The 25033-nt window shown below is 39.7% G+C and overlaps 2 protein-coding genes across 10 annotated transcripts in view; one reads left to right on the top strand and one right to left on the bottom strand.

The window, feature by feature from the left end:
• The window catches only part of Ankrd13c (ankyrin repeat domain 13C), a 47837-nt gene extending 28146 nt beyond the window's left edge, over positions 1-19691 (top strand). For both annotated transcript variants that reach the window (XM_041648922.1, XM_041648913.1), the window contains 6 exons: positions 5442-5573; positions 8358-8519; positions 12460-12539; positions 14298-14396; positions 16708-16808; positions 17577-19691. In XM_041648922.1, the coding sequence (XP_041504856.1) occupies positions 5442-5573; positions 8358-8519; positions 12460-12539; positions 14298-14396; positions 16708-16808; positions 17577-17707 (705 nt within the window). In that variant the 3' untranslated portion in view covers positions 17708-19691. The remainder of the gene's footprint in view (positions 1-5441; positions 5574-8357; positions 8520-12459; positions 12540-14297; positions 14397-16707; positions 16809-17576) is intronic.
• A 2307-nt stretch (positions 19692-21998) lies between these two features.
• Srsf11 (serine and arginine rich splicing factor 11) overlaps positions 21999-25033 on the bottom strand; it is a 28886-nt gene continuing 25851 nt past the window's right edge. For 5 of the 8 annotated variants that reach the window (XM_041633335.1, XM_041633033.1, XM_041633421.1 and 2 more), the window contains 3 exons: positions 24815-24931; positions 24351-24489; positions 21999-24249 (listed from right to left, as the gene is read on the bottom strand). In XM_041633335.1, coding sequence (XP_041489269.1) covers positions 24055-24249; positions 24351-24489; positions 24815-24931 — 451 coding nt within the window. In that variant the 3' untranslated portion in view covers positions 21999-24054. The remainder of the gene's footprint in view (positions 24250-24350; positions 24490-24814; positions 24932-25033) is intronic. The other 3 variants (XM_041633094.1, XM_041633175.1, XM_041633260.1) reach the window with 3 other exon arrangements.

Genomic DNA, 25033 nt, shown 5'->3' with positions numbered 1-25033 from the left:
TTCCTAACTCATACCCAGAAATGCAGATTTACAGGAGAAAAGAAGGGAAAAGAAGAAAAGGTATTCTTTGGAGAGGAGTGAAGTGAGTGAGTGAAGTCAGGAACAGGCCACTGGGAAAAAAGTGAGTGAGTGGTAAGGCCTTGGAGCCAGAAGTTACCTCACAGTCTGATGCAGTCGGCAACAGAGGGTCACAGATGTTTAAATAAGGTACTGATTTGACCAAAGTTTCCCCCATCACCTACTCCCAGAGTTGCCTTCTCTCCCATTACACATGGAATAACTGCTAGGAGCTGCCAGGTGCTGTGGGTAACTGTGCAAAAACAGTCACTCTGGGTTATAATCTAAGTGCTTTACAGCTGTTTATGCCACAAGTAACCTGTGCAGATTAGTATCTGTCTGATAGATTAGGAAACCAATGCTTATAGGTGACAGGTGACAACTCCAGTATTACCAGTGTCTGAGATGAGTTAGACATTGGAGGCAACAAAATTATGTGAGAGAATTCTAGTTATTCATTGAGATGATGATGATACTAGGATTGTGTGGTGAATAGACAGATGAATTAAGCTACACAGTATAAAAACAACCACCTAACTCATTTGTTTTCCCCTAACTGCTTCTTCCTGCTTTCTCTCTTTGGGTGAATGGTATCATTATCTTAAAAACCGAAAAGTTATTTTTGACATCTTTTCTCACACTCCATGATTTCTGATTGGAGAATGTGCCTGCTCATGTCTTCCCTTAATGTCATTATATCAGCATTTATCTTCATCCCACTGTTTCTAGAATTTAGATTTTTAGTATGTCAAGCCTTATATGTGATCTTCCTGGCTCCCTTTCTGTCTGCTTTTAGTTCTACATTGAACCTTGAAAATAAGGTCACGGGCCCTTTTCATTAAGACTATATTACTTGAAGGTGACATTGCTGCGTCTCCGATGGCTTCCTTCGTGTAGCCTTACCTTCACTCACTCTCTGGACTTTCTGACTTGCTGTTTTAGATAACCTCATAGTAAACCTGGGTATCCACATGTGTCAGGTTATTTAAAGCTTCCTTTTTCGTTTTTGATGTTTCTATTTGCTGGACCTGGAAGGCCCTTTTTGCATCCTTATATCCAAGGGCACCAAATTAGTGTTTATTTTTCTGTGCCAAGTGAACATTGTATTTATGTTCTTTTTTTGTTTTAATTTAAAAAGTATTTTTATTATTTTATATGTATGGGAGTTTTGCCTGCATGTATGTTTGGGTACCCATATGTGTTTCTGGTTCCTTTAGAATCCAGACAAGTGTGTTGGCTGTGAACTTTCTGCCATGTGGGTTCTGGGTATTGAACTTGGCTCCTCTGCAAGAGTAGCCAGTGTTGCTATATTTATGCTGTTACTAAATCAGGTACCAGATGTAATTTAGTTGATAGGAGTGTTGGTCAGCAGCTTAGGGCCTTGGATTTAATCACATAAAACAGTATGATTGTAAAAAAAAAAAAATAACAACAACAAAAAAACCACGCGAACCACAATCAAAATACAGTTGTGGATCCCAGTCCCAACCTAAACATCTACAAGACCCTCCCTTACAGAAGACTCAGGGATGTTGTAGAAGGAGGAGTGGAAATACGGAAAGTCCCAGAGTTTCAGAGAGTTTGATATAGGACTCTTTCTGCTAGGAATGTCAGAAGATCAAAAAAGTTTTAGCATTCTGATTGCCTAAAAATGAGCTATACAAAAAGACAATGTCAAGTGATTCCGAAAACACATATACCAGTAACATAGTCCCTGTTTATTATCTGCAATGATAATTTTAAGGTGTTATTTTATTATGTTCTGGCACTAAAATAAGTTATTGTTAATTTACAAGTTAATAGTGAAATATTACTTAGAATGCACTAACAAACCATAAAATCATTCCAGCCATATATATCCTGAAAGCTGATTTTCCAGCCATTGGATAAGAAAGCTATGGAATCATTAAGGTGACACCTGATCAATAGATTATTATGACACCAATGGACTGTTATGAAGTGGGTAGCTAGTCTTTGCCTCTGAAGAGTAAAATTAGTGTCTCTGATCCTTAGTCTATCGCTTTATCTGTTGCTTGTTTAATGAGCAGACTCAGTCCAAATATGCTCCCACAAGCTGTATGCTTTGCCTTTCCACACCATAAGCAGTGAAATCATGAAATCTTGGACTGAAACTACCCAAATTGTGAGTCAACCCAAAAATTTCCTGCTTTTAAAATATTTCTCTCAGAGCCGGGCGGTGGTGGCGCATGCCTTTAATCCCAGCACTCGGGAGGCAGAGGCAGGCGGATCTCTTTGAGTTCGAGACCAGCCTGGTCTACAAGAGCTAGTTCCAGGACAGGTTCCAAAACCACAGAGAAACCCTGTCTCGAAAAACAAAACAAAAACAAAAAAAAAAAATAATATTTCCGGGAATTTTGTTTTAGTAAAATAAAAAAAAATCATTTTCTAGAATGTTAGAAATGTATTTTAACTATATCAAATAATGCAGTAAAGTTGCAAAGATTCAATTAGGATGCTTTTAAACAGTAAAATGTAATAAATTTTATGGACAAATGCAAAAAATCCAAACAAACACATGCAATTCCAGCATTTGCTAGTTTGAGCAGGAAGATCAGGAGTTAAAGCTACTTAGCAAGTTTGAGGCAGCCTGGGCTGTATATTTCTTTAAAAAAAAAAAAAAAGCAAAAATCTAAAACTTTATTTATTATGTCCCACCCCCATCCCCAACCTTTTTTACCTCTCTATTTGGTAAATCTCCCTGAAGGCAATGGGGTTCTTTTAGTTGTATCATCTGGTAGCTAATACAACATTTACACCATAGATTGAAAGACTGTTAGAGAATCTGGGACATATTGGGACTTTTTAGATAACATTACAACCACTTAGTGGTTTGTAAGCCATGCACAGTCTGAGTACAGCCATGTTCAGTGCAACTCAATGTAAAACGTCTACAGCTGAATTAGTCTTGCCAGCTGTGGACTGCTGATGTAAGTGGCATCTGTAGGCAGTTCGACACGCAGACACAGCACTAAAAGAGAAGCAGAACAGTGAGTGTTAGCTGATGTAGGTGTTGTGGTCACCAGAGCAGTGATGCTTAGGATTGTGTGTGTGTCCTTCGCTGAAGGTGCGGAGGACTCTTTGAGTATTTGAGTGGTGATGCCCAGGGTTAATATATATGGATGTGTCTGTGTTCATGATTCTGAAGATGCAGGGAAACTTGATTTTGAACAGCAGTTCTTAGAATAGGAATACGGTAGGTCCTCCTGTTTGTAGATTAGTGTGGTGTTTTTGTTGTTTGAAATAATGTCATGTGAGGGTGTGCGTAGGCGATGTGTAGACATCATGCCATTTTGTGGCAGACACTAGAGCATCTCAGGTTCCAGAATCAAACTCTTGGAGATACTAAGAGAGGAAATCAGTTGTTTTTTGTAATTTGCAAATATAAGCAATGATTGCTTATTAAATGCTTATTGATAGAATATAATTAACAGCAGATCTCTTTCAGTTATGGGTCCTGCTTTACAGATAGATTTCTGTTTTCTAAAGTTCGTTTGAACACCAAAAAAAGGTTTACAGTGTTTGGTACCCAAGATGACCTATTAAAAAGTTTGAAGTGGAATATTTCATGTTCTTCTCAACCTGTTGAACCAAAATATTTCTTTAGAAAACTGTCCAGTATTTGTGTTACCGAGGAATCCACTTTCACTCACTATACATTAGCAGTAATTTCAGGGTTTGTAAGGGTGGTGACTATGGTGTTGGTATAGTTCCAGCTGTTGGTGCTGATTGCTGTGGACTCAGTGACACAGGCACAGTGATACCCAGTTGAAAGTGGGCTGTAAGAGTAGAAAATAGCCATCTGCTTGTAGCCATTACTGCCTCTGGAGAGCCTTCATTCCCTGGTCTCTATCTAATAGGAGTTTTTTATGTGAGAGAACCTCTTTGTATATCCCCCTGATTGCTCCCCAGCTTCCCAGCATGTGGTTTTCTGTCCTAGAAACAAGTGCAGAGATTAGCTATGTGAGTCTGGTGACCTGAGGTCAGTCCCTAGTACCTATGTGAAGCGAGAAAGAACACACCTGATAGTTGTTCTTTGGCCTCTCTGTACACATCATGACATAGGTTTCCTCCATCATCCACATGCACATCATGCATTAACAAATGCATAGAAAATGCTTTAAAAGAAAAAAAAGACAGAGCTTAAGCAAGACTACTGGTAAGTTTTAGAAGTCATATTTATGACTTTTCTAATAAGTATTGGGAAAAACACACTCTTCTCCTTTGTTCTCACCATGTTAACTCTGGCTGGGTACTTGCTGTGGAGTCCAGGATGGCCTTGAACTTACAGATCTTCCTGCCTCTCAAGTGCTGGAATAAAAGTTGTCCTCCACCACAGCTAACTCCCTTGTTCTTCTTAGAAATTTTTGAAAAAGAGGCTGGGCAGTGGTGGTGTACAGTTTTTATCCCAGCACTCTGAAGGCAGAGGCTGGAGGACCTCTGTAAGCTTGAGGCCAGCCTGGTCTACAGAGCAAGTTCCAGGATAGGCTCCAAAGCTACAGAGAAACCCTGTCTTGGAGGGGAAAAAAAAAGAAAGAAATTAAATATTGAAAAAGACTCAGATAACAGTGATAGATTTTTTTTTTTTTTTAAGATTTATTTGGGGCTGGAGAGATGGCTCAGTGGTTAAGAGCATTGCCTCCTCTTCCAAAGGTCCTGAGTTCAATTCCCGGCAACCACATGGCAGCTTACAACCATCTGTAATGAGGTCTGGTGCCCTCTTCTGGCTTTCAGACATACACACAGACAGAATATTGTTTACATAATAAATAAATAAATATTAAAAAAGATTTATTTGTTATGTACACAGTGTTCTGGTACCAGCAGGCCAGAAGAGGACACCAGATCCAGATCTAACTACAGATGGTTGGGAGCTACCATGTGGTTGTTGGGAATTGAACTCAGGACCTCAGGAAGAGCAGGCAGTGTTCTTAACCCCTGTGCCATCTCACCAGCCTCTCGATTCTTTTATTTATATTACCAATAACTAAAGGCTAATTTATCTGCATATAAAGTAAATAAAACCTCTGAATAGGATTTTTGTCTCAGGTCTTTCTATTTGATTCTTAAAGACGTTTAAAAAAATTTATGTCACAACCATATAGTTCTATAATAAAAAACAGTGAGTTTATTACTTTTTTATATAGTAGTGTGAAAATGCTATATTTCCTTTGCCGTGGTTTAAAAGATTCATAATTAGTCATAATTCCTAGTTATTAGAGAAGATATCAGATATGAAATGTAAGCATCTAGTTTTAGAATAAATAGCATTTCACGTTATTTAGAAGCTATATTTTTGTCCTTTGAAATTTGTTACATATTTGAAGGAAACCCAGATTTTGATACTAACTTTTCCCCCAACCTAGGAGTCCGAGATGGAAACAGAAGAAGAAGTTGATATTTTAATGAGCAGTGATATTTATTCTGCAACTTTATCAACCAAATCGATTTCTTTCACACGTGCCCAAACTGGATGGCTTTTTCGGGAAGATAAAACAGTATGTAAAAATATAGATTTTTTTTTTAAGTTTAAAAAAATTGGTATCTGATATCACCAAAATAATGATGAAAATTATAGGAATTATCTTTTAGGCTGATCTTTCCTCTCTTTTGAATTCACAGAAGTAGTTAGAATTCTTAGTTACATAGTTTGCATGTGTTTTTGGAAAAGCCCAGAGAGAAAGTATAGTTCATTTGAACTCTGTTGTCTGCCCTCTTCATAAGGGGAGTTTGCACATGGTTCCATTCTCTTTCTGGTGATTTGTGTGTAAGAGGCCTATGGAGAGATGCACACTTGAATTTATTTTGCTGGGTCTTTTCTTCATCCTTTAGAGCTCCTGTATCTTATGTCTGCCCATATTAAGCTTACATCTCTACAAACTATGGTGAATTTAAATCTCAGTGGAAGCTTCTATACTTCCTGTCACATCTGAGTACCTAAAATCATGCTAAGAATGCTTCACCTGGCATGGCCTCTCTGGAGTGTTGAGCCAGGAGGGTTCAGGTTTGAAACTGACCTGAGTTATGAAATTATGAATGAAATGGATAATGAAACATTTTAATTAATAAATAATTGTTTGTAAATTAATAAAATAAATAACTGTAAATGTAACAATAAGAGCTGTATCAGGTAAGGGGTGAAGATTTAATGGTTTTTTTTAGATAATATTTATGAATATAGTAAGTGAATGTTTTTACATTGGAAAAACAAAGCTTATATTCACTTAAAACTGTAACTCAGGAGATAGCAATGAAGTCTGTTGGATAAATGAGATAAGGTATGAGAGAAAAGGGAAGAAAAGGAGAGGGTGGCATGTGGGCTTTCTTGCTTTAAGGGATTGGCTTGTGTTCTTTTGGGAATTTGTCTGAACTGTTATAGCCGACTGGTTGTTGGCGGGGAGAGGTGCTACCATCTGGAGTCAGAAATCTATGCGTAGGATATCAAGGTTTTTGTATTGCAGTTTTAAAGAAGAATTGCTTTTTCTTCTAGAATCCTTAGTGTTTTCTGTTAAGGCTCAGGAAACTGGATGAGACTCACACAGTTTATAGAGGGATATCTGTTTTTCCAGAGTCTGTTAATTCAGTGATAATTGTATTAAAAATGTCACCACAGCAGCATGTTGACATCACAAAATAAATACCATATATAAATAGCCTTATATACGAAGCCAGAAGACTCTAGTGACCACTGTCTACAATCCTGGCCCTCCTGCAGACCTTTTTAGCATTTCTCACACATAAATATATATCTGTAAATAATGTGTAGTGTTTTGTCCTGATACTAATACAATGGTGTCTAAGGCTTTGGAACTGGCTGTTTCATGAGTGTGTGGTGGGAGTCTCTACTTCTCACAGGAGTGCTGCTTCTGTTAGCAGCTTGCGTGTTACATAGTAAAGTAAGCATACTAGAACTTTTTCCTACAGCCTTAGTATTAGCACATGTTTCTGCCATTTTCTCCATTGTAACAGAATTCATTCATTTCTCTTATGCCTTTGTAGTGTACAGTACAGGCAACAAGAATGATACAGCATGGTACAGCAGTGGCTGGGTCATGAGTAGCACACACTTGATATTTTTGGGATAATTTATATTTGATCAATGCTGCTTCTTTATATGGTCACAAGACCTGTTAATCACCTCCCTGGCATACAGAAGTCTACCCCTGAGCCCTCAAAGCCTATTTGGCAACAATTGGCACTTAGGACTCCAGGCTGTGGGTCCAGTTATTGCAGTGCATTTGTTGCTTTGAAGTCTTACTTGTCTGTGCTCTGTTCTTCTGGGCAGCATTAGATGGATCACTTCACGAGAAGATAAAAATTGAAACTGCTGTCCACCTAGTGTTACCACTAAGCAGCCAAAAGCTCTTGAACAGCGGCTAGGTGACCTTCTTAAGTCTTTGACAGGTAAGGAGGGAGTCAGTTTGCCATGGTTCCCATTTTGTAGGTAGAAACGGGTGCAAAATGCTTGGCTTCCTGGTCACTTTTAAGGAGGTACGGAAGCACTGGAGATGCGCTGTACATGTAGTTTTGGAATACCAGGGCACATCAAGGTGGAGTAGTCAATCTGGACACAGGTGGAAATGGGAAGCTGGGTCAAGTAAGTTTATAATACATAGATAGTTTTATACGGGTCTGTGTGGGTGTTGGAGGTGCGGGTCAGCGTCGGATTATACTTGAGACTTCATTGGAAAGAACTGCCCGCTTTCTTCATGCTGCCTTTTTTGTCATTTGAGTTTTTGCGCCTGCATCTATAATTTAAACATTTAAATGTATTAGTGAGCAAGGCTACTCTTTTTTTTCCCCCTTTTTTCAAATCAGTGAGTAGCAGTAACTTGAAGTTTTATTCTGTCAGAGATCAGAGAGGGTCTAGTGTGGCATGGACTATAGATTTTAATTCTGCTTTTCTATCTATAAAATGGGAACAGTGTTACCCCTGACCCCTCCTTGTTACTCAGATTTGACTCTTTAGTAAGGTTCTTAGATTGTTTTGTGCTACTTGGGAGTAGGTAGTGAATGAACACCGTTCATGCTTCTGTTTAGACTGGCTAATTTGCAGGTTAATTAGCAAATATCTTTTGTACTTTAAATTTCCCTTTGTGTTTGGAAATGAATGATTGTATATTTAACTTCTGAAAATATCTGATGATTCACATATTAGCAGAATATTTATTTTCATCGACATGGTACATGTTTATGGAGAACTTTATGATCTCAACACTTTTTAGAAACCTGAAATCAACCTTCCTTTAACTGTCATTTTGGAATATTTGATTTTGTTTTAGGAAAGAGTAGGAAACTTTTTGGCAGACTTTTATCTGGTGAATGGACTTGTTCTAGAATCAAGAAAAAGAAGAGAGCACCTCAGCGAGGAGGACATTTTGCGGAATAAGGCCATCATGGAGAGCCTGAGTAAAGGTGGGAGCCTGACGGAGCAGAACTTCGAGGTGCGCTTCTACTACCTCTGTCTACCTGTGTGTCTTTATTGTCTTTGTTGATTATGAGTAGACAGTGGGGGGAGACTTTCGGTATTTTTTGATTCTGTACTTTATCTTTGAGTATTCATTAGTTAATAGACTAAAGACATTTTGTAAGCATGAAACCTGGTGTTAATTGTTATTCCGTATCCTGTTGCCTGCTGCCTTGAAGATCCATCACTTTATAGGTCATCCCTAGCCTGTACAGCCTGGGAACTGGAGTCGCTTGTGCTTATTGAAACACTGGTACAGTGAGTGTGGGGTCAGGAAGGATGGGGAAAGGCCAGACGTGTGTCAGGTCTTCTGGGACTGGAGTTGTGCTTGATAGGGGTTCTGGGATCCAAACTCTGGTTCTCTGAAGATCAGCAAGTGCTTCTGATCTCTGAGCTGTCTCTTCTAGATTCTAAGATTTTATATTCTTCCAGCCATTCCCTCTGTCAGTATCCGCAGATGTTAACTTCCTCTCTAAACAGGAGAGTAGGGATCCTTGAGAGAGAATGGAATTAGTCCAGTAGATCATGGGCACCTTTTTTAGTGTCTGAATAAAACTGATTGAAAGCAACCAAAGCACATCTCACGCATAGTGATAGTCATCTTCTAGTCTGTGGAGCAGCAGTCTCAGAGCTGTGCATGTGTTTGTAAGCATGCATGCATGTGTGAGTGCTGGAACTGCAGTCAGGAGGCTTGGGTATTTGCTTACCCTACAGCAAAGTGACCGGATTTCCTTACAATTAGTGTGACAGACTAGATTTAAAAATGAATTTTGTTGTGATGGTGGCTATTGCTACCCTTGTTTAATATTGGGGCAGAAAACATGGCAGAAAACTTCAAACAGAAGAAATTAATGGGCTGTTTGCTAGTTAGCTCTGATGAGCCAATTGCTGCATAAATGTATGTGAAAAACTATCTGGTGTTAAGTCTACAGACCCGACTGATGCCTGTTGATTCAAATGGAGACAACTTGGTTTATGTACGATAACATGAAATGTATTCTATTGTATTTGAATTGTAAGGACTCTTTAAATGACATTAAGAAGCTGTAATTTTTCAAATTAGAAATTAAAATATAGTTTACTGGATGTAACTATAGAATAGAACAGAATAATATGCATGAAGTACATAGATTTTCAGCTTTAGTCAGAAATTAAAGGAAACCCTTGTGAACTATAGGCTTATTTTGACTCTGGCATAGTGGAGCAGATGTTGGCTTAGTTTCTGGTGCTGTGAATGTCTACTGAAGGCAGATCATAGTGGGACAGGAAAAACACAGTTTTGTGGGTTTTTTTCTTTTCTTTTCTTTCTTTTTTTTGAAACAGGATCTTCTGTTTCTCCTAAGTAGGAGAAACATTTCTCCCCAGATTTCTGATCCTCCCGCTTCATTCAGCTTTGTGGCTGTGCACACCAAACTCAGTTAAGAACCTCTATTCTTGGTGAATATTTAAGTTTAGTTTGTCAATTTCTAATGTATGTGTATGTGAGGCTTTTGGTGATTGTGACATTGAATTTATAGATAAATCCATTACTATATAAAACTCTGCTTGAAGCTTTGTTTATGTTTATATATATGTGTTGCTGGGTCTAGAACTTGGGGCTTCGTGTGTACCACAGCTTTGGCTACCCCGGCATCAGCACTCTCCCATTATCTGGCTCTTTTGGGGCAGCTCCTGCTTTCTATAGGATGTCATAAAGGATGGATCTTCTCTTCAAAGTCAGTCTTTCTTTTGCACAGTCACTGCTAGTTTAAAGTAAGGATCTGGCCTCCAGGCATTTGTAACGTCTCTAGCAGGCTACTAAAACAAGCCACAGTTTACCAGCTCCAGTTCTTAGTGGGACATATCCCTTTGACCGGGGACATACTAATAATAGAAACGGGGAGGTGGGGAGGTAGGCCAGGTGGCATGTGCTCTTCGGAGGTGGAGGCAAAAAGAGCAGGAGCTCAAGGTTATCTTGGGTACGCAGTGAACTTGAGGCCAGTTTGGGCTTACCCAAGGTCTGTCTTTAAAACAACTCAGAACAAAAATCCTTTCCTTCTTTAACCAAAGTGTAGTGGTGTTACTCTTGACTGTTATTCACCTTATTTCTCCCTAGCAGTTTTCAGTTTGCACCGCCTCTCCCTAGTTTAGTTACTCTTGCTGGCTCATCCTATAGTGATCGAAAGTCATATTTAACAGGCATAGAAATTTGACCTTAAAGACAGTCAATAGGTAACTCCTTGTGTTGTCTCTCCTTTTGCTGTTTCCTGTCATAGTTGAAATAAATGCATCAATTCATATTCTTCACTGTAATTCTCTTTGCTTTAAAAATTATTATAAGCTGGGCAGTGGTAGTGCATGCCTTTAATTCCAGCACTTGGGAGGCAGAGGCAAGTGGATCTCTTGAGTTCAAGGCCAGCCTGGTCTACAGAGCAGGTTTTAGGACAGGTAGTGCTACATTGAGGGACCCCCATCTCCAAAAACAAAACCATAAAGGTGGAACCCTCCACAAGTCTGTAGAGCTGCTTTCTGTGGTTTTATTTGACCTGTGATTGGTTTTTTGTTTGTTTTTAAAGATTTATTTATTTATTTTGTTTACAGTCTTTTGTCTGCATGTATGCCTGCAGGCCAGAATTGGGCACCAGATTTCATTAGAGATGGTTGTGAGCCACCATGTGGTTGCTGGGAATTGAACTCAGGACCTCTGGAAGAACAATCGGTGTTAACCTCTGAGCTATCTCTCCAGCCTGTGTTTTTTGTTTTGTTTTGTTTTTTGAGCTGACATAGTGCTGTGCATTTATAACTCAGGCACTTGGGAGACTATTGCTGAAGGCTCTTGAGCCCAGGAGTTTGGGTTGTGGGAAACCTGCAGGAGAATTCAGCCCTGTACCCCCACCAGTATGAATAGACCTGGTCTTGTATTTTTGTTTGTCTTTTTCCCCTTTTGGGGACAGTCTCACATAGTTCAGAATGGCCTTGAGGATGACCTTGGTCCTCATGCTTCCATTTCCCAGACACCTGTGCCTTTCTAGTGACTATGACTCTTAGGTTTTTTTCCTGCTGAATTGCTTGTTAATATATTTTTTTCTTCTGCTGCTTTAAATTTTTTGAAGCCAGTATGTGCGTATTTGTCTGTGCTTCTGTATCTAGCATAGTTCCTGGAAGAATTTTAGATAACCGAGACAGTGAAGAAGAGGTAGTTACTTGATGCCATTATTTGGGAAAGCACAAAAACAGCAAAGCAGCAAGGAGTTTTATTTAGAGACTGCAGAGGAGCAGTGGCCTACTTGAGCTAGCGCACTCAGGAGCCACAGATAGTGTTTGCAGCTTTCTTTTAATGAGTCTGCGAAGAGGGTAAATTGGTGGCTAGAGGAGGGGTATGATGGTTTCTGTTTTGATCGACATGCTTGAGTTACCTGTGTATGTCCTTTACGATGATGCATCTGATCTTAAATGCTTTGCGTGTCTAATCATGCATTGGCATCAGATGGCAAATAAATTTTTCTCTTAAAAAATTCACTCAGGAGCAGTGGTGGCACACATCTTTAATTCCAGGACTCAGGAGGATCTCTGTGAGTTCGAAACCAACCTGGCCTACAAGAGCTAGTTCCAGGGCAGGCTCCAAAACAACTAGAGAAACCCTGTCTCGAAAAACAAAACAAAACAAAACAAAACAAAAAGCCTCACAAAAAGGTCACTCAAATGACAGTCTGTTTTACTGTTCATTATCAGGCTGAATAGTAGGACATGTGTGAGTAGAGACATGGGGTTATGAAAGGGTTGCTGGGGAGGAGCCCACTGTATGTATTGTTTGGAGTGGTGCATGAGGAATTTGGGGTTGCTAAGCTTTCCGCCTTAGTATGTTTTAACTTTACATTTTAAATGTGATATTCTCACTCCACGTTCTACACTCTGCTTTCTCTTTCTCTTATTGGCAGCCGGTAAGAAGACAGTCCCTTACCCCTCCTCCTCAGAACACTATTACGTGGGAAGAATACATATCTGCTGAAAATGGAAAGTAGGTGTTTTTTTCCCCCCTTTGATTTATGTTTTCTTTGGACCTTAGGAAGAAAATTTGTTAAAACAGTCTATTGAGATACAAGAGTTTTGAGAGCATACTATTAATGTATTTTTATCTAAAGCTATTGTTACAACTTTAAGAAATATAAAGTAAGGGACTGGAGAGATGGCTCAGCGGCCTGCTCTTCCAAAGGTCCTGAGTTCAATTCCTGGCAACCACATGATGGCTCACAACCATCTGTAATGAGGTCTGGTGCCCTCTTCTGGCCTGCAGGCATACAGGCAGACAGAACACTGTATACATAACAAGTAAATAAATAAATATTTTAAAAAAAAAGAAATATAAAGTAAGCATGAAAAAAAATCCCCAAATTTTGTGTGCATTGTGAATCTAGAGCCTTCTTTTTACATCCCTTCTGTCAACCACACACACCGATAAGCAAGAACCTTGTAGGACTAGTTCTAAGGGAGTGCTGCTTTTCAGCTCCCTTGTCTGGCAGACTGTTCTTAGCTGTGCTGATGCGTTAGCCACCCAGTTTGCTTCCCCTCTGTCACCATTCATTTCATTGACTGCTCAGCATCTTTCCATAAACTCGTGCTTACTCTGTATCACTAACCTGGAGAGGAGTAGGCACAGCAGCCCTCTCCCTTTACTGTGCATTGACTAGAGGAGAGCTGAGTGAATAAAGGTGATTTGGAATGGACGAATGGATGTTTATTTTGGTTCACCTATGTTTCCTTTGGTGGAGAATAAAATAGCCCCCCTTGCACCTACCACTCCCACCCATTCCACTGTGTTCAGGAAGAAGCTGCCTTGTTTTTTCCTTACTGAGAGTTGTGCTGTGATCACAGGTTTTGTACATTCTGTTCTAGTGTTGGATGGACATAACTTTTCACAGTGTTGGGCATAGTCTTTTTGTGAGTGAACATTGTTTTGCCTAGCCTTTGTTAGATACCCCAGCAGGTCAGAGGAAACTCTCGTGTAGTCACTGGCGTGTGCTAGATAGTTCAACAGAACTGTTAAACAGGGCAGGAAAACCCAGTCGCACAACTCAATGGAATAAGGAAGGAAGGTCTCAAGCCTGTCCACTCTGTTAATAGAAGGGGTGTTTGCCGCAGTGCAGTCACAGACACCAAAAGAAGGAGCCTTAAATTTATTACAGCTTTAACAGTGCACATGTACACAGTGCACCTGTACACAGCTTTAACAGTGCGTATGTACACAGTGCATATGTACACAGTGCATATGTACACAGTGCATATGTACACAGTGCACCTGTACACAGCTTTAACAGTGCATATGTACACAGTGCACCTGTACTCAGCTTTAACAGTGCATATGTACACAGTGCATATGTACACAGCTTTAACAGTGCACTTGTACACAGTGCACCTATACACAGCTTTAACAGGGCATTTGTACACAGTGCATATGTACACAGTTCTTTAATCACAGTACTTTTATTGTTGAGTGCTAAGACAAGTAGATAGTGAAAGAGATTAATTTTTATTTTCGTAGTGATTTTTTTGTTCCTAAAAATGTTTATTATTAAAATTGTTTTATTCAGTATGAAATTCCTTGAGTATTAACGTTTGTTTCTTTTAAGCTCTATTTTTGTCTCGTTTCTTATATATATCTTGTTTTTAGCATAATAATATTTCTGTAGACAGGGTAAGATAAGTGGAAGATTGTGAGTATTGATAGAGAGTGATGAGTTCTCTGCAAGGCTCCCTAACAGTGTTCTTTCTGTTGTAGGGCTCCACACCTGGGCAGAGAACTGGTGTGCAAAGAGAGCAAGAAAACATTTAAAGCCACTGTAGCCATGAGCCAGGAGTTTCCCCTGGGGATTGAGTCGTAAGTATGCTGTTGACTACAGAATTTCTGACAGGCACCATTTGCATCTGAGGTGTTGAAATGTGAAAAAAGCAGACAGCTCTTGGCTCAAGAGTGTGTACACCTGCCCATAAATTTTTCTGGTTTACATAAATACACATGCTTATAAAAACTGAAAGCATAGACATTTGTGGAATAAAAAGGTATTTTCTTCCAGCACATTAGTTAGACTGTTTTTTCAACTATGCTTCTGAATGCAGAGCCTGAGAATAGTCCGAGTTTTCCACACGAGTTTCTGTGCTTTATGAGCCAGGGTGTCTTGGATTCCAACAGTGATCATGTTTATGTCAAATCATATATTTGTCTTCTTTTCCTTTTTCTTGGAATTTATAGTACTAACCTCCTATCATTTATTTTGTTGTTCTTTTACTACTACTACTTCTACTTCTTTTACTTCTTCCCCTTCCTCCTCCTTTCTACTCTTCCTCCTTTCTTCCTCTCTTCTTCTTTCCGTTCTTTTTTTTGTTTGTTTTTGTTTTTCGAGACAGGGTTTCCCAGTAGCTATGGAGCCAGTCTTAGAACTCACCCTGTAGACCAGGCTGTCCTCAAATTCAGAGATCCGCCTGCCTCTGCCTTCCGAGTGCTGGCATTAAAGGCGCGTGCCACCACTGCCCAGATATAATTTTCAACAAAATCTGTTCACACTACCTGCCTTTGTTACGCTGAAGCTTTAGAAGGTAGATAGAATATTGTACAGAGCCTCTATGTAAGCTAGAGGCCACACATGGGTAGAAGCTGGAGGCGATGTGAGAAGGGAGTTAACAGACATGGAGAGATAGCTCTGGTCCCTGTTAAAGGAATGCAGCTGATTTTATAGTGTGCTTGGAATTAACTCCAAAGAGCCTTAAGACATGAGAAATAGATGTATTAGTGCATGTGATGATTGTAACCACTATCCTAGGAGAAAGGAAGTCAAGAAATGCTGCATACAGAAGATAGACAAGAATCCATGCTATCACAGAAGAAATGTTACTGCTGTGGAAACACACCGAGAACATAAATCAGTGTAGCTAGATCACTCCTGAGATGAAGGGTAAGAAGGAATACTAAACTGAGCAGAGAACAGCACTATTCACAAAACAAAATCATCAGACACAGTGGATAAGAGTAGATGTGGCTGAAATTAAATTTTGACAGATGAAGTCAGAGCCATGACTGAGTACAGAACTGGATCCACTTACCAGCTTCCAAGAGTGGGGGCTAGTGTTCGAGATGTGATAGACATGTCTCTGTAGGAAAGGGCATAGTCTGTGAGATAACATTTCATTCCAAGATGGGAAAAAGCTGGTACAGAACAATCACATGGAAAATTGCCCCTTTAAATGACAAGGTTTCTTTGCTTTGATGGGACCTCACTCTAGCCCAACCTTCCTGGAACTCCCCTAGTCTTCATGCTTCAGACTCCTGAGTTTTGGGATCATATGAATTTACAGATGTAAGCTACTCTCCCTGGTTCCAGATAAACTTCTGTTTTGTTTTTTTTTTTTCTCGTGTGATTGAACCTAGGACCTTGCTCATGTTGGACAAATATTCTACATGACCTCTCTAGCTTAACTCTCAGTTATTAAGAAACAAACTTAAGAGATTTGGGCAGAGAAAGCATACCAATCACTCACCCACCTATAGTTTTTGACACAGGAAAGGGTAAATTATGCTCAAGTTCACAATTCCAGCTGTTTGGAGACTAAGGCGGGAGGATCAGAACTTCAAGGCCTGCCTAGACAAGTTTTTAAGACTATATATGTCTCAAGAATTTTCAAAAAGTAAAATTAAAAAAAAAGTGTTGGGATTAAGCTCAGCAGTAAGTGCTGACTGTGCATACACAGGATTCTGGGACCAACTCTCAGCCCCAGAACAAAAGTAAGTTAAAGGAAGAGTGTCCAGCTGTCAGGAAAGCAAAGCAGTTAAGGTTTAATGTGTGTTTAGCTGTTGCTTACACAGCAAGACACTGGAAGATACGCCCTGTTGGAAGGAAAGTAATAGTAGGTGTTGGAATAGCCCAGTCAGAGGCTGGAAGGAGCTGTTGTGTGACTCTGTTGTATAGGACACTGAAGAACTCTGGGATCTAGGCAAAGGGGTTGGTTATGTGATCTGAAATTAACCAGGATTAACCCTACTAACCTAAAAGTGAAGTCAGTCATGAAAATAGAAGAAAACAGATGCATCCCAGAAAGACTGAGGACTTAGCCTCAGTTTATCTTGTTTGAGCTGTGCAGTTCAGGAACAACCTTAAGGACATAAACCATGAAAACATTATTCTTTCATTTTTCAGATTATTGAATGTTCTAGAAGTAATAGCACCCTTCAAGCACTTTAACAAGCTTAGAGAATTTGTTCAAATGAAGCTTCCTCCAGGCTTTCCTGTAAAATTAGGTAAGATAAAATTCAGGTATAATTTTAGTGTTCTTTATTTTTAATTCAAATTTAGTAGGATATATTTTAAAGGACAGTGAATGTACCAGTTGCTTCATTTTTATTAAGGTTTTAAAAAATTATTATTTAAGTGTGTTGGTGTTTCTGTTAAAATGCCTGAGAAATAACAATAGCAGATAAAAGTTTTGCTTTCTTTGTGATTTAAATGAAATGAAATATAAAGGTCATGGTAGCACCTCCTGCAGGAGAGTGTGTGTGAACATTTAAATCACTAAAATAAAGAAGCACAGAGATAAATAATGAAACAAGGTGCAGACTTCACAGCACCAGTAGGAGAAATTTAAGAAACCTTTGCGACACACTGGTTCCTATGCAAGTTGCAGGAAACAAACCATTTAGCATTCACGTTGGACGTCGGGAAGTAGAAATCTGCATCAGTTTACTAAGCTTTCCCAACAGTTGCCACAGGGTGCCTTCTGCAGCAAAAACCCGCGCAGGGAGAATCAGATGAGCAGAGCGGGTGAACATACTCTCCAGATTCACTTACCTTTTGGGCCAGAAACTCTTCTATGATTGCTGTGCTCAAGTAATGTCAATTGAAAGAGAAATCAGGGGATGTTTTTCTACGGAAGCCATTGGAGCCCACTGCACAGGCTTGGGTAGTGTGTATTGGGTCCCTCTGGAAACGCAGTTGTGTGTAGGAATGTGGCCTACTTGAGTGGACTGTCTCAGATGGCATCTGACGGTGTCTCACCATTTGTTCTCCAGATATCCCTGTGTTTCCCACGATCACAGCCACTGTGACTTTTCAGGAGTTCCGATGTGATGAATTTGACGGGTCCATCTTTGCCATCCCTGAAGACTACAAGGAAGATCCGAGTCGTTTTCCTGACCTTTAACTTTAACAGAAGAGCGAGAGACTCCAGGTGGCAGGGACATTGCTTCTGTAAGCGGAGGGTCGACACATCAGTGATGTGATGAGAAACGGACCTCTAATAAAATGTCCGAAGCTTCCTGATGTGCCATTCATCTTTTTAAAGTCACTTCCTGTCTGTAATAGTTTGACACCCAGTGACCCTGAGACCTTCCTATGTAAAGCAGCTGTGAGTGCTGTGATTTCTTTTTAAGGATTTTTACACTTCCTGTTGAAATATATATGCATATAAATATATCTATAGCTATATCTAAAACACTCCTGGACCATTAATGTAAATTCAGTGTCTTAAGAGATATGAAACCCTTTGAAATGCGTCACCTTTATCCAGGGTGGCATGCATAAATGTTCCTTTAAATTTTGTTTTCATTATTGTGTATAGTTCTGTAATTTGAATGTTCAGTGAACTAGAAGGAAATGAGTTTTCTGAGGTGAACAGAGCAATGGTAGTCATCAGTTGCATTTACAGCTGCAATACATTCCGAGGAAGTGCTCCCTGCAGGGAATGCGGTGACCCGCCCCCCAGCACCTCAGTAACAGTTGCATTTACAGCTGCAATGCATCCAATGGGAGTGCTCCCTGCAGGGAATGCGGTGCCCCCAGCACCTTTGTGCAGCTCATCGTGGTGCTCTTTGTTTTACCTGAATCCCTTTTCAGTGGAAACTGTTTGTTACTGATCTTCCTTTCATAGAACCTCTTTTTTGTTTGTTTGTTTTTGTTTTCCTAACCTTGAGTTTAAAGGTTCTTGTTGTGTTGATAGGTACGGTAACATGCTTACAGCTAGCCCTCTCCTAAGTATCAGCACTTTAAACAAATTCCAAATTTTTAAACTTGCTTTCTAGTAAGTGCACATAAGTCAGATTATTTTTAATGGAATATTAGTGCATTGGTGTCAATTTTAAAAAATACATATTTTGGACAACTATGTATGTAATGCTTTCAAAATAAGGTAAAAACATTTTATATGCTACAATATATTTGTTATAGGCTAAAAGTCCAGAAACATGCAAGATTGAGTTCTTATTTTTTTTTAAGTCACAGGAAAATATTTACTGATTTCTGTCTCCAAAGTGTTAAAATCATGCATTACTCATTTTTGCACTTAAATTTTTTCATATTTATTACAAGATGTTTTGAAGGTCCAAGAATGAAAGTAAATTAGGGAGACTAATGTCTGAGTCATAAGGAATCACGTTGTATTAAAGACTTATCTAAATATTTATAAATGTGTCCTGATGAACTGTGTCAAGGATGCACCTGCCAGGCTGGTATAGAGTAACCCGTAGTTTACACTTACCAAGATTTTAGAGACTTTTATTGAAGAGATGATTTATTTAAAAAAATCCAAAGCATCAGCCATCAGATATTTATCTCTGTACGGTTACATCTCACATAGTGAAACCACCTTGCATATGTTGTTTTATTACTTTTTATAAGAAAAATAATCAAGAGTTAAAAATCCAAAACCCTAACCACTCCAGTAAGATAATTTTAATAACTGGGAAGCCCAGAGCTAGCTTGATGGAATGGAGGGTTGTTGGCCCCTGGCGTTTAGATAATGGCTGATCCAGTGACTTGAGTTCTGTTGTCATTTGTAAGGTCTGAGGTTCAGAAAGGCAGTGACCACTGCTGCTTTAGGCTCCCTGGCCCTGTAGACCAGGTAGGACAAAACGATAAATTGTAGCTTGAGACTTAGAGCTTGTTACCATGTGAATATTTTGCTGGATTACACTGGAGGCAGGACTACTGAAAATTGCTGCACTGGACTGTACTACTGAAAATTGTTGCACTGGATTGTTTTAAGACTTAATTTTTCTCTAACAAATAGTAGAATCAGATTTTCCATTCCAAAATATTTTTTCTCTGATCACAAAGAAAAATGTATCTCTTACAATGGTGGGGGAAAAAAGGAGTTAATAATTAATGCAAATAAACTTTTCACAATATTAGATTTTCATGATGTGCCTTTTAATCCTGTTAATGAAATGATTTAAGGTCAGTATTTCTTTTACAATCTTACATGCAGATCACTTTTGAAATGTAGATAGGTAAAATTCTGTATTGTAAATTTAGAAAATTTAAGCTAGTAGTAGGGGCCCCATTCCTGAAAGGGGTGATACCTCATCACTTAGGTATGATATCTGTAGATATGGTTCCCATCTTCAAGAAACCATTCCTGAGACATGTCCTTAGTAGATATTCTTGGGCAAAGAGCTGCAGTTTTGTGGAACAGAGCCTAGCATAATCCTCAGAGAAGGCCGAATCCCTACAGCAACTGATAGGAGCAGATGCAGAAACCCACAGTCAAACATTAGGCAGAGTTCAGGGAATCTGGGGAGGAAGAAGGATTTTAGGAACCAGAGGGGGGTCAAGGACACCACAAAATCAGCTAACCAGGGCTTAGGGGATCACAGAGACGGAAGTGACAAGTTAGGGAGCCTGTATGGGTCTGACCTAGGTTCTCTGCATATATGCTGATTTTGTAGCTTGGTTTCTTCACTGTGAGTGGGGGCTATCTCCTGTTTGATTTTGGGACTCCCTTCCTCCCACTGGTTGCCTCTCCAGCTTTTTTTTTTTTAAATTTCCTTTTTTTTATATTTATTTAAATATTCTGTCTGTGTGCATGCCTGAAGGCCAGAAGAGGGCGCCAGACCTCTTTACAGATGGTTGTGAGCCACCATGTGGTTGCTGGGAATTGAACTCAGGACCTTTGGAAGAGCAGTCAGTGCTCTTAACCTCTGAGCCATCTCTCCAGCCCAGCCTCTCCAGCTTTGATATGACAGTATGGTACTGGTCTTAATGTAATTTATCATATTTGGTTGATACCCGGGGAGCCTGCTCTTTTCTGAGGGAAAGCAACAGTGGATCTTGGGAAGAGGGGAGCTTGGGGAAAGAGGGCTGCTAGGAGAGGAGGAGGGGAAACTGCAGTAATGTATCAGAGAATTAAAAAAAGGCTGCAGTTAATAAAAGGCATGTACAGCAGGTGCCATGGTTAAGTCCATGTTGATGGCTGGAAACCTACATGATTATTAGCTAATAGCAAGCAGCTGAATGCCAAACTAAAGCTCCTGAATAAAATTGGGTTCTCAAGTCATGTGTAGTGTGGTACATGGATGTAGTCCACTCCAGCTCTCAGGGAAACTGAGGCAGCAGGATCAAGATGTCAAAATCCGTTAGAAGTGGTTAGCGATGCAGCACTCCGGGCTGTGCTTGCCTTGTTTAAGATGCTAGGCTCAACCTCTACTTTCCATTAAGTCTACGACAGATAGAGATCTGGTTCTTTGGGTCCAGCTTGACTGGTGGAGAGTGGATCCATTTTGCAGACAACTAATAATCAAAATTTGCCCATAGAATTGGACAGGATCACAAAAACTAGCAAAATGAAGCTCAGCCAGAACTATGCATGGCCTGTAAACTCTGAAGCTGTGTTTAACATCTGTGACAGAAACCTCAGGCAGCATCACAGCATGTCTGCAGTCAATTTTTAAGTCTAGTTTCAGGTAAAAACAAAAAGCTGCTCCTTTCAGCTTGTGCTGGAACAGTACTTCTAACCCCCTTTGCCACACCCTCAGTGCATGCAAGTCTGTGGGCATTCACTCGGGTCAGCTATTCCGAGCGTCCAAGGGAAGGACGATGCTGACTGGGAGGTGGGTTCTGAACAGCAATGTGAAGTTCAGGCTTTGTGTACCCATTCTGAGATGTCTTTAGCTCCGAAGTCACAAGTACCAAGATGAGGACATTTTCAGTCTGCTATGTGGGATCCAGCCTATTCCAGCAGACAACCCCTCCTTCCCTACAGATCGACCTGCAGCACCAGGTACAAAACTCAGTCAAGTCAAACCGTTCTCTAAAAACTAAAACTTCTCATTTTCTGATAGCTGCTATACGTATTCTGTGTAATGACAGACACTAATTTGGGAGCATCTTTAAGAATTATAATTTTTGTGTTTTACATCCAGTACTAAAAATTACATTTACCTTCTCATAGACATAGTCCACTCATCTTCCCAAGGTGTAGCTGCCACCCAAGAGAACTGAACCCCTCAAACCTGGTGGTGCAATCTATGGCACTTATCTGTTACTGATTAAGTTCTAAAATATGAGCTGCCATCCACCAATCCAGGCTTATATTGGTAACGTGATGGCTTCTACAGCCCCCTAGCTCATTGAGGCTTACCATGGGGCCATCATCTTTCACAAATTGCATAGCCTGAAGTTTTTGACTTAAAACTAAGCAAAATAAATAAGGACAAATATTTTTCTAACAAAACCACTTTTATTTTTAAAATTGGTTTACCACCAAATACAGAAGAGAACTCAGTGTGGGGGCAGTGTCCGTCAGCTAAGAGGCATGAACTGCCAGAGCAGCAGCACCAACCAGGTGTCCTAAATAAAGCTGCCTTCTGGTGACATCTTAAGTCACTGGCACTAGTTTTAAATTGAAGCTGTAGAAAAGTGAATGTCTGCATAAAGAGGTCACAGGCGACGGAATGAACTTTGGATATTGATTTGCTCTGGGAACTGCCAGGATTTTACTTGTTTCTTCCAGACCGGTGGTCATGCCACCATATGGCCACCATATGGTCCTTTTATCAGCTAAAGTTTTAAGCATATGTCAGCTACATTCAGCTTTGTTTTAAAAATGTGGTGGCTATTCAGATCATGAATGGAATTTGATGTATTTGTCACAGACCAAATTCCGGTTCATAAAATCTTTCTTAAAAAGTTACTCAACTACAAACTGTACAAATGCTGCTTTTCTATAGAGCATTCAATTTATTTAATAATTTATATTCAAAACTTGAACACTACAAATCCCAGTCTCAATCTCTCTCTCAGCCACCCAACACTAGCCATTATCTAGTATGGCAATACAATACAAACATTCGATCAACAACTTCCATACTATTTCAGAAAAGGCAAATTTCTATAATTTCAACGAAAATATAAATTTACTAGGTATAGGTGAGATCATATTTATCCCCAAGACACTGTTGCACGACCCCAGTCCTACATCCAAAACACAAGTCATAATTTAGAAGGTTTTTGTTGACAATTTTGCGGGCATCTACCCTGAGGTGGTGTACTCCATTTAGCTACTGTGCTTGAACATGCAGAAAGGAAGAAACTGGTGTGGAGACTGATGAAGTAATGCCGTACATTCACCGTGTGAATAAACAATGCAGTTCTACAGGAGCGTGACTTGTGAGTTTAAGGGTTTTATTATCAAAGTCCTGTAAAACAATTTCAGAAACTGTACATCAACATGGCACAGACGGTAGCCTACCTTTGTTTTTTACTGCACAAAAGTGAAGCTTTTAACTTCTGTAACTAAGAAAACAGTTACCTACCTAGTCTGCATATAACATGGAATCACTGCATAAGATACTACTGCAAAGTAACACAAATTTATTGGTTTTGTACAACTTGAGATCAAATAGTACATTATCAAGATTTGTCATATTTTAAAAGCACATGAAGGTCAATTTCAAATGCACCACCACCTCCTTTTGTTCAAACAGTAAGCTTTAAAACTAAAAAAAGTTGAAAAATGAAAATCAGGACAAGGTCATTTTCTTCTAGTGATGGGCTAGATAAGCAGGTTGTATTCACTGGTAGAGATGTGAAATAAATTATTGGGAACAAAAGTAGCTATGAAAATGTGAACAACTCTAATTCAAAACATCATATTTTACAGCCAGTTTTATTTGAATTTTTTCTGTAATTTAAAGCCTACTTAGCCATCAAAAAAAGGTTAGTGCATATATAACCTTTGAAAGTTAAAGCCACAAAAATTTAGCCACAAGGCTCAAAAGGCTTATCTATCACAAATGCTTGTTTCCAGATGTAACTCTAAGAATGTTAATTTGTCATGTCAACAAATAAGACCATTAAGTAGGTCCCCGTGTTGGAGGGTTTCATGACATTTAGGGTAACATGCAATCAGTGCATTCCCTACATGGCTCTATCACGGCAAGGACTCAAACTCTAGAAATACTCTAAGTGAACGCACTGAGGATCATACGACAGAGACAAATCCATGCCTGCTGGAGATGCATGCAGCTGTTCATTTGTGTTGGAAGCAGCAGGTGCACAGCTGCTTGGTCACGCAAATGGATATCACCATGGCAGTGCTGGTCACCCAGGTACCACTTTCTAAAAGCTTTTGTTGTAAAGAATTAGAGATCACAATTGGGTGTTCTGTAGCCATTGGTAATGTGCAGCTGTATACACCTAGGTGAGATGAACACACACAGCATTAGGTATCATGAGGAATGATACCGAGGCCCATCTGCAGCCAGCTTCAGGGGCTCAGTCACTCATATCCATGTCTTCTTCGTGGTGATCATCCCCGTTCACTTTGGACTCTCGCAGGTCAGCCACCCCCTTCTCCACAGAGCACTCCTTGGTTTTAGGGGACATTGCTTCTGTTGGTCTCTTCTCCTCCTTCTTCTCCTTCTCGCTGTCATAGCCCTGCTCCTCTTCATCGTAATCCCGTGTCACCTGCTTTGCCAAGGAGAATGGGAAAATAAGCTTCTTCAAAGGAAAACCGCTTCTTAAACTAGTGGCAGCCGCCTTAGTAGCAGCACCCTGGCCTGTGTACTTACTTTGACGTCTTTGTCGCTCTCAGACTTCCTTTCCCGCTCCTTCTCCTTGTCTTTGCTCCTCTTCTTTTTACTTGTTGATCGTTCCCTTTCATCTCTGCTTCTTTCTTTGTCCTTATCTTTCTTCTTCTCTTTTTTATGTCTAGAAACAGTTAAAATGTGCCTGTAAGAGCTACTTTGCAGGAACTTTTGGCAGTTTTATTCCTAAGCAGCCAACAGGTCTTAACTCTGGAGCTTAACCAAGCTCAATTGAAAGATTACAAAGAACCAAATTTGAAGTATATGAAATATCAAGCATTCAAAGTAAGAATCTAAACTGGACCCAAAAGTGCATACTGAAAATCTCTTAGACAATAATGTCTGTAATTCCCCCCAAAGACAAAGTGCATGTAAAAAATCTAATAGTCTAATAACTTCATTAGTCCCAAATATCATAAATTGTAAGTATAAACAATTGATACCCATACCTCCGTGGGGATGGGGAGCGGGACAGCTTTCTTTTAGGAGACCTGGGCTTTTTAGGAGACCTTGTACCACTCCTGCTCCGCCGCCGACGTCTCTCCCTAGAATCACAAATGTGCAAACTAGGCTTTAAAATATAGTGTGGTCTCACCAGCTCCACTAGAAATTTCTACCGTTCAAGACTTGCCTGCCTCACAATACTGTTTTAGGCCCAAATAATCAAG

Source organism: Microtus oregoni, unplaced genomic scaffold (genome assembly GCF_018167655.1).
Source record: "Microtus oregoni isolate MIOR12 unplaced genomic scaffold, Mior012 000000F_ref0000247, whole genome shotgun sequence".
Taxonomy (NCBI): domain Eukaryota; kingdom Metazoa; phylum Chordata; class Mammalia; order Rodentia; family Cricetidae; genus Microtus; species Microtus oregoni.
Note: the sequence above shows the minus strand (reverse complement) of the source record. Positions and strands in the feature narration are given on the sequence as shown.